General features: G+C 55.9%; 1 protein-coding gene across 1 annotated transcript; it reads left to right on the top strand.

The window, feature by feature from the left end:
• The first annotated feature begins 2,080 nt into the window (after positions 1-2,080).
• Positions 2,081-9,206, top strand: TLX1 (T cell leukemia homeobox 1). The gene is made up of 3 exons (XM_016120012.2): positions 2,081-2,921; positions 4,955-5,156; positions 7,400-9,206. Exons 1-3 carry the CDS (start codon positions 2,348-2,350, stop codon positions 7,620-7,622), a joined length of 999 nt encoding a protein of 332 aa, XP_015975498.1. The 5' UTR covers positions 2,081-2,347; the 3' UTR covers positions 7,623-9,206.
• Positions 9,207-9,522: the final 316 nt, after the last annotated feature.

Here is a 9,522-nt window from a genome sequence, read left to right on the forward strand (position 1 = left end):
CAGTGTGGTGTGCTGCCTGGCACGTAGTAGTTTCTCAGCAAAACATTGATCTCTTTCTGTACTTTAGTTCCCTTGAGATAAGAGGCAGGAAAAAGACATATTCAAGTTCAAACAACTTCCATAGGACGTTTAGTAACCACCTGGGTAGAGGTGTAGTACTTGGGTTGGGTGGGTGGCCAGAACTAGCAAGGGAATGGAGCTCTCTCCTCTTGTTTCTGTTTTGTGTTTACAAACAACCACCACACCTGGCGTTGTCTTGAGTGGGCCTTTGTCCACCTGTCTGGAGCCCAGACAAGGTTTTCCCCATAGAGGTGTCCCTCCAACCAGCAGCCAGGTTTCCAGGGTAACCCAGAAAAGCAAGTCCAATCCAGCTCTTCCATTTTAATCAAGTTGCTTACTCTATCTGAAATTTGGTTTCGTTGCATCTGTAAAATAGGGGTAATACTCATCTCAAAGAGTTGGTGTAGAGTTTATAGTGTTCTCCCTAACACTTATTACCATCTGGCTTGTATTTGCTTCTTAGTTTATTGTCTGACTCCTTCTGTGGAATATAGACTCCATAAGGGCAGGCTTTGTTTTGTTCATTGCTGTTTTCTCAATGCCAAGAACCATGCCTGACACAGCAGATACTCAGAAAAAATTGTTAAATAAGGAGGTTCATTCATTCATTATTCACTCAAGATAAGTATATTTTGTGGCTTGAGGCTACGCTCCACAGGGGAAAACAGAGATGAGTAAGCCATTTCCTGCCTCCAAAGAGAGCTCTTCAAGTGGAAGTAACAGACAAGGCCAAAGCAAATACCACATTGCAATAAGACTTGATAAGTAGGATGTGTGCCTTCACATTCTAGCATCTTGCCTGAAAGAGACAGCCCCTCTCTGAAGGCCTATTGAATCTGGAATAGACCAGAAATAGATCACGAGTGATCCAACCTGTGCTCTTTCCAGAGCTTGGCTCCTGAGAAGGAGCAGACCTTTCCCTATTGGAGAGGGGAAAGAGAGGAAACAGAAAATAGGAGTTTCCTCCTTTTCTCCTGGGCTCTAAGCCAGTCGGCCACAGTCAAACCTTTGAAAAGGCCTAAATTTGTCCTGGATGTACTTCCCTCATCTTGGTCCCACCGTCCCCAGCCTTCACTGCTTTAAGCCCCTAGGCTTCTCTCCCAAGATTCCAAAAGTAACAAATAACTCCTATCCCTCACCACAGTCCAAAAGTTTCTTGCCTGAAGTAGCCAGCCCTGGGCTAGCTGCTAGATGAAAGCAATCTGACTGAATTCATTCACAGACTGTAAAAACTACTTCGTGAAACATCCGTTTGTTTTAAAGGAAAGGGTTATCTTGAGGCATGGACACCCCAGCAGCGAGCCCCAAGTCAGCTGCTTTTTCTTGTGCCTGCCTTTCAGGACATCTTCCTTTCCTCAGTTTCTCTGAACAGGATGAGTTGGGGTTGGGGTGGTTGTTGATTTTTTTCAACCTACCCAGTTGTTCACAGGCCCGTGTTCTAAAGAAGAACAAGCCTGAACTCACCTTCCTGCCTCAGGGGCCTGGACTCCATACCTGGGGAGTAGACAGTCTTCTACTTTCTAACAAGCTGGACTTGAAGTTTGGTGTAAATCCTCTGGTTGATGGACAGGTGTTTCCCAGCTGAGCCCTTGGGGAAGATTCTCCTGTAGATCAGGGACACCTCTTCCCCAGAGGTCAGTGGGCTGTACTCCTGTGGCCCAACTCAAAGTGAGAGGGCAGTTCCTGCCTGGCTGGAGAGAGAGCCGTGACCTCCACCTCCTGGGCTCCGTCTGTCTATCCATCTCTTGGAATGGCCGCCTTCTGTACTTTTTCTTTCTCCTTTTAAGTCTCTGGTTCCCCTCTTTCTGAACTATTTCTCTGAGCCTCGGTCTCCGTCCTTCTGTCTCCCGGCTCCCGGCTCCCGGCTCCCTGCATCTGTCTCGACTCCCGGTCTCCCGCTCTTCTTCTCCGCCCCTCCCCCGCGCTGTCATTCAGCCCGCTCCTCTCCGCGCACAGCCAATGGAGAGACCCGGCCGAAACGGCGAGGCTAGCTCGCACCGGGCTTTTTCTCCCGGTGATTGATGTCCCAGAGTCAACAGCGAGCGAGCAGCCGGAGTAGGGAAGGAGCAGCCAGAGAGGGATAGAATACGGCGCCCCCTCTGTCCCATTCCCCCGCCCCCGCCCCACATACACACTTTAGCCCTTCTGCGCACTTCGCCTGCAAGTCTCTGTGTAGCCAGGAGCTGCTGCCGCCTTCGCGCCCCTGTGCGCTGCCCCCAGAGCCAAGAACAGCGAGCGCCGCCGCCCAGGCCCCCCGCCCCCCGCGGGGCCGGGGCCGGGGGCCAGCATGGAGCACCTGGGTCCTCACCATCTTCACCCGGGTCACGCGGAGCCCATCAGCTTCGGCATCGACCAGATCCTCAACAGCCCAGACCAGGGCGGCTGCATGGGGCCCAACTCACGCCTCCAGGACGGAGAATATGGCCTTGGTTGTTTGGTCGGAGGCGCCTACGCTTACGGCGGCGGGGGACCCGTGGCCGGGGCGGGGACCGGGGGCGCGGGGGCCTATGGCGCTGGCGGCCCGAGTGGTCCTGGTGGCCCAGCGGGCGGCGGCGGCGGCGGCCCCTGCAGCATGGGCCCGCTGGCTGGCTCCTACAACGTGAACATGGCCTTGGCAGGAGGCCCCAGTCCGGGAGGCGGCGGCGCGGGCGGCGGCGGCGGCGGGGCGCTGAGCGCTGCGGGGGTGATCCGGGTGCCTGCGCACAGGCCGCTAGCTGGAGCGGTGGCTCACCCCCAGCCTCTGGCTACCGGCTTGCCCACCGTGCCCTCGGTGCCTGCCGTGCCAGGCGTCAACAACCTCACCGGCCTCACCTTTCCCTGGATGGAGAGTAACCGCAGATACACAAAGGACAGGTTCACAGGTGAGTCCGGCCCGCGCGCGCCCCGCTTGGCCGCGGCCCGGGCTCTGCGCTACCCTTCCCCGGCACGGTGGCTCCCCAAAGTCCCCTGTGCGCGCCGGATCGCCCAGCTCCTCTTGGCGCTTCCCCCAAGTTCAGCCACCCGCCACCTTTCTACGCTCGCGGAATCGCCGTGCGGGAAGAGTTCTCCTAGCTTGGGCCGCTCTGCGTCTCTCCTGCAGGACCCTTACTCTGAGAAGTGCTCCCTGAACCCCTCTCGGAGTCTCTAGGCCTGGTCAGACGGAGGGAAGGGGAATGTAGCTGTGGGACTGCTTTCCGCCGGCATTTTGGGGCTCGGGAATCTCGGAGAAATGGGCGCGATGTGAACAAACTGTTTTTTAGTCCCGGCCAACGTTCTCTAGCCGAGGCGGCGAGCCCCAGAATCAGACGCAAGGAAAGAACAGGTTCTCCACCTTCTGTCCCCTACACAAACACACACACACACACACACACACACACACACACACACACTGCGCCCCAAGCTTCAGTGTCGGTCGCGCTGAGGGGCTGGCCGAGGTCACGTACCCAAGTAAAGCAACAGAGGTGTTGGGCCCTTCTTTCCGGACTGCAGGCTTCGTTCAGGTCAGTGGCAGCGTGAGGCTGAGCCGCCCTCTTCATTTTCGTTCTGTCCGGGCCAGGCTTCCTCCCCGCCCCTACCCGGCCCTCCAGCGTGAATAATGCACCGGCCAGGCCCAGGATCGATTAGCCACCTAAAGACAACTCCTGGGACGATTATGCACTCGGTCTCGCCGGCTGCCTCCCTCTCCGCTGCCTACTCCTCGCCTTCCTCGGCTTGCCCCGGCTCCCTCCGCTCCCGCTTCCGCTCTCGACACTCAGCTCTCGCTACTGCGCGGGTCCCTTTCCCGGACCTCACTTCCCGCTGCCGTTAGGGTTCCCTGGATCCAAGAATAAGATCCTCTCGCCGGGTCAGGCTCCCATGCCCGTTGAGAAGCACCCACGAGATGCGTCCAGGTTCTCTCCTGGGCCTTTGAGAAAGGAAGCAGAAGGCATAGGCCGCTGCCTACCACTACCGCGACGTGGGACTCCCATGGGGCTCCAGCTCCAGAGCCCAACTGTGAAAGGGGGATAGGCAGGTTACACTAAGCTAGGCGACTCTAAGGTATCCCAGGCCTCCTGCTCCTGTTCCAGCCTTGGAAGCTGGGCTCAGACTCTGGGTCTGTGGCAAAAGTTTGAGAGGGGGGTGCACAGAGAGCCCTTCCATTTTGGATGGGCCCTGTATTCAAGGAGCCCCACTGCCGAAAGCAAGTCCTCTTGGGCCTGGCGAGTCATGCCTGGTGAATATACCACTCTCCCAATTCAGGCCAGGCAGCCTTGAAGGACTGATGGAACCCCCAGCCTGGAGCCCACTGGTCCTAGGTCTCGGGTGAAAGGTACTCCACATAGGGCATACCTAGGAGAGCCACAGCCCATTCTAATCTTGTTTCAGGCCTGAAGAAGATTCTGAGGAAGTGTATGGCTGTTGCCTGGTGTGGCCTTATGTTTCCCTGTGTCCTGTGTGCCTGTCTGTTTGCCGGCCTGTTTGGGTGTATAGATTTATAATTTGCCCCTGTTGTATATGATATGTCTGTACGTTGCTGTGTGATGGAGGCTCGGATCAGAACCCAGGGTCCAGGGTCTTGACTAAGCATGCTCTCTTACTGTTGAGGCAGGAGGCCTGGAGCTGTGGGGGGGCTGCGATCTTTAGCTCGCTTCAGACATGCCTCTCAAGGATACTGGGAAGGCGACTGTGGGTTGTGTCAGGTGGGCACATGGAAGCCCAGGGCTAGGGCTGGAGGGGGGACCGTTTTCCGCCCGGACTTGGAGCTGAGAGCTGATGGGAGGGTCGAGGCTCTGCTCCTGGGGTCTAGCTGCTGTGCTCGCTGATTCGCGGGGTGTCGGGCCTGGGACGCCTCCTGACGCTCTGCCGCTTGCTTCTGCCGTCTGTCTGTCTCCCGCTCCAGTGGCCCTCTCACCCTTCACTGTAACACGCCGTATAGGTCACCCCTATCAGAACCGGACGCCCCCCAAGAAGAAGAAGCCGCGCACATCCTTCACACGCCTGCAGATCTGCGAGCTGGAGAAGCGCTTCCACCGCCAGAAGTACCTGGCCTCCGCCGAGCGCGCCGCCCTGGCCAAAGCTCTCAAAATGACTGACGCGCAGGTCAAAACCTGGTTCCAGAATCGGCGGACGAAGTGGAGGTGAGCGCGCGGGGCGGGCGCGGCGCGAGCAGCGCAGTCTCGGGCCGCTGTGGGCTCCAGGCTTCTCGGGGTACTCACACTCCTCTCTCCGCTCCCGGTTTCCGATCGGCTCGGAGGAGCGGGCTGCTCCTGCTGGGCTCGCGGGGAGCGGAAGACAAGCGAGACCAATGACCAGGATGGGGCTGGAGAGACCCGGCTCTGTTTTACTGGAAGCTTCCTGGCTTTCTGGCCCGCACACTCAGTACCCGTGTAGACGCGGCTGGTCTTCCCCGCTGCTTGGGGAAATGGCCGGTTGGAGCAGTCTATGCAGTCTGGAGCTTCCATGATCATTTCAATCCTGCGGGGTTTTTCGTTTGCGCAAACTAGCGTTTACAGAGATGCTTCTTCTGTCCCAGAGACTGGAGGAGACAGGATGTCTCGCGCCCTATTTCTGCGCCCCAGCCGGGATCCCGGCAGAGCATCTGGGGTCCCAGACCGCGGCCTGGGCTCTGTTGACTCCCTCCTCCCCTGATACCCGGCCTTCAAGTAGCGGGTCCCTCACTCTAGAAGGGAAAATCAATCTTTGCTGGTTGCAGCAGGGTTTCAAGGGTCCCACTGAACCCGGGATCAATTAGGAGCAGATGGGTGTGTGTGTGTGTGTGTGTGTGTGTGTGTGTGTGTGTGTGTGTACGAGAGAGAGATTTTTCCCTTCTCTTGTCACACACCCACAAGTACACTAATTTTCCCCCACATATGTATACCTCAACCTTTGCCGTTCTCTCTCCCTCTCTCTCTCTCTCTCCCGCACTTCCTTAGGTATATAATGTGCCCCACTCACTCCTAGGCAGCCTTATTTTCTGCATATACCAGTGTTTTCTCCACTGAGCCCTCTTGCACCCCTGCACCCTCGTGCACCCTCCTGCACATCTGGCCCGCATACTCGGTTCCACGCCCGTCAGGAGTTTCTCACTGGCTCAGGCCTCAGGGGGGAGTGCAAGAGAGTCTGGGCGAAGGCTGCGGCGCCGGGCCGGGCGGGCCTGGGGCGGGAGGAAGGAATTGGAGTTTCCTCTTTTTCTGAATGAAGGCGAGGAATCTGCCCGGGATTCCGCCGTCGTGGCCACAAAGGAAGCCACTGCCCCTGGAGTAGGCTGCTCTCCTACCCACATTCCTGTTCCTGGGGAAGGGGCGGGGGACTGGCTCGGACCTCTGGAAAGCTAGTTTAAGAGGGAGCAAGGGATAGATGGGTAGGGGGGACACTGGTGTGCCCAATAATACCCACCCAGAGATGCAGCCTAAGGGTATCTATCTTTGTCCTCCGGCCCCACCAAGGGGGACAGAGAAAAAAATAGAGTGGCAGGCAGAGAGAAATTGAAACACAAAGGGGGGGGGACAAAGATATATCACCCACCATAGGGAGAAAATGAAACCCAGAAGCCTGACAAAGTCTTCTGTATAATAAAGGAACGCAACGGATGACAAAATCTTCCATTTTCATTTCAAACAAATTCCCTTAATTCTGAGAGAACCAAAGAGCAAGAAGGGGTGGTAGGAAGGAGGCCGGTGGCCGTTGCCGCGGGAGGCCCTCGCCAGCTTCGTGTGGCTTCATCGATCGCCTACAAATTGCTTCTGGAGGCCCCGGGGACTCCCATTAGGTCTGTCCACCTTAGAGACAGACGTTTGATCTCAGTTGACAGGGTGGAGGGGGACATTAAATGGAATAAGTGAGTCATCGCCTCCCTGGACCTCCTCAGAGGAAGCCGACTAGTCAGGCCTGAGTCCTGGCAGGGGACAGGGCTCCACACAGGAGGTTGGAGGCCTGGGAGAGGTTCGCAGGAAGAAGGGAGAGAAGTCCACTGGGGCATCTCACATCCACCAGCCCTTGCCTTTGCCCTGGAATGGTGGGGAGGGTGAGGCCCCTCAGACTTGCGACGGAGGCTCCTGTTCATCCTCAGGTCTAGGGAGAGGTGGGCTGCCACCCTATCCTTGACTGTGCCCTCCAAGGCTGGCAGGGGTGTGAGAGCTTGGGGCAGCCAGGGAGCCCCAGCTGCTTTGCCCTAGCGGAATTTCCCCCGGCTTCCCGGGAATAGCTCTCCTCCATCTCCTTTTGGGATTTCCAGCCTTTGTCGGCTAAAGGACCTTCAAGATAAGGGAACACATTAGAGGGGCCCAAGCTGCATCTGGGTGCTGCCAAAGGGAGCGGCGCTCCCTCAGGCTATCTCCCGGAGCGAACCAGAAGCGTGGGTAACGGCTTGTCCCTGGTGCAGGCGACAGACTGCGGAGGAGCGTGAGGCCGAGAGGCAGCAGGCGAACCGCATCCTCCTGCAGCTGCAGCAAGAGGCCTTCCAGAAGAGCCTGGCACAGCCGCTGCCCGCCGACCCGCTCTGCGTGCACAACTCGTCGCTCTTCGCCCTGCAGAACCTGCAGCCATGGTCTGATGACTCCACCAAGATCACCAGCGTCACGTCGGTGGCGTCGGCCTGCGAGTGAGCCTGCCCTCTCCTCCCTGAGAGACCCCTGGGCCCAGCCTAGGGGTCGCTGAGGCCTGAGAGCCAGGACTCTCTTTCGCCCCTCCCGCCTCAGACTGCACAAGAAAGGGGAACCCTGTGCCCCTTCCCAGGGGCTGCGTGCTCTCCGAGAAACTGTTCTCTCTTCGGTGGAAAAGAAGAAAAGAGCGCAGGTGACAGAGACCTGCGACTTCCTTCCAGATAGCCATGCGGTCCTGAGCCCGCTGGAACTGTTCAGAGTCCTCTCGATTTGAGACTATTTTATTTTATTCTGATTTTTAACGTGAGACCGAGGGAAGCAGAGGAAGTGGGGGAAGAAGAGCTTGTGGGGTCCCCAGAGGACAGCATGGGCTGTCATTTGAACCCCTTCTCTGTATCCCACTGTTAATCACACATGGACATCCGTTGGCCCACACAGAGGTGATTTTACTGTCCCTCTTGTTGTCACCCCAGAGTCACGAACAGGACCTATGGCAGAGTGTCATGCACGCCAAGAGCTATAGCCTTCTCACCCCTGACCCTTGCTATCAGGCATAGGCCAGGGGTGACCTAGACTCATTCTGAACAGCATGACACTTATCACAAACACAAGGCCATGGCCACATTGTGACACGTCATCCCACACACAACAGCCACAACAGGATCACTTACTTGGTCTGCCGGGGCTGCCATCACAGATCCTAGCCACACCCAGGTACACACAGGCAGGTTTTCACAAAAACTTAGCCTGTTTTCCAGATCCTGTTTGTGGGGGGAGGGGGGAGTGTGTTAAGTTATGCACTTAAAAGGTGTTTTCGGTGTAACCATTTTATAAAGTGCTTGTGTAATTTATGTGGAAAAAAAAATAAAACCCTCCAGATCCGGAGTCAGGGCTGCCTGCTCCTTGCTGAGCCCAGCACCTTGCAGCTACTTGAGTTTGGTGTGAGCTGGTGCTGCTGGGGCAGCCGCTGGTGCCTGAGCTTGAGGGACATGTGGGGGCCAAGACCAGCTGGCTCCGGAGAGATAAATTAAGGAAAGGAACAAACAGAGAGAAGGTAGAGCAGAGGAAAAGATGGAAAGCCAGGCTGTCCTGGGATAGCTGTTGCTCCAGAGGATATAATGTCTTTAGGGTGTGAAAGTTGTGTATGTGCATTGTGTGTTTGTGATGATGTAGACAATCAGGATGTTGCTGATAGTGAATGGTTGTCTTAGTGTTTAAATGTGTAATTGTGTTTGTAATTATTGTAAGTAAGTGCTTGTTTCTGCTTAAGTTAGAAATCGAAACTATCATTGTACACTCTAACTTGGTGTGTGTGTAACCACGTGTAAATGAGGCTGCATTTTTTGGGGGGGTAATTGTATGATCACCCACCCATATTTGTGATTGTGTATGAATAATGTGTTAACGTTTATGAGAGTACATATTAGTTTCTCCTCATGAATTTTTTTTGTTAAATGTGTGAATGTTTGTGATTGTGTATCATTTGTAATTGTATGAATGTAATTGTGTGTGAGATGTAATCATGCATGAGATGTGTATTTTACTGTATATATTTGTGTATGACAGTATGCAACTGAGGGAGTGAATTAGTAGGGAGTGTGGATCGTTGTGGGTGACTGTCCTCACGGCTGAGGCTGAGAGTGTATGAGTGAATATAATTGTGCACTGGTGGTATACATGGTGGTAAGGTTTAAGGCACTTGACCCTAACCTTTCTGGCACTAAGGACCAATGCCTGATGCCTGATGGTCTGAGGTGGAGCTAAGGCAGTGATGCTAGCGCTGGGGAGCGGCTGCAGATACCGATGAAGCTTCGCTCACGCTAGCTGCCGCTCACCGCCTGCTGTGCAGCCCAGCTCCTAACAGGCCAGGGACAGGTACTGGCCTGCAGCCTGCGGGTCAGGG

Source organism: Rousettus aegyptiacus, unplaced genomic scaffold, assembly GCF_014176215.1.
Source record: "Rousettus aegyptiacus isolate mRouAeg1 unplaced genomic scaffold, mRouAeg1.p scaffold_m13_p_6, whole genome shotgun sequence".
In the NCBI taxonomy this organism is placed as follows: Eukaryota; Metazoa; Chordata; class Mammalia; order Chiroptera; family Pteropodidae; genus Rousettus; species Rousettus aegyptiacus.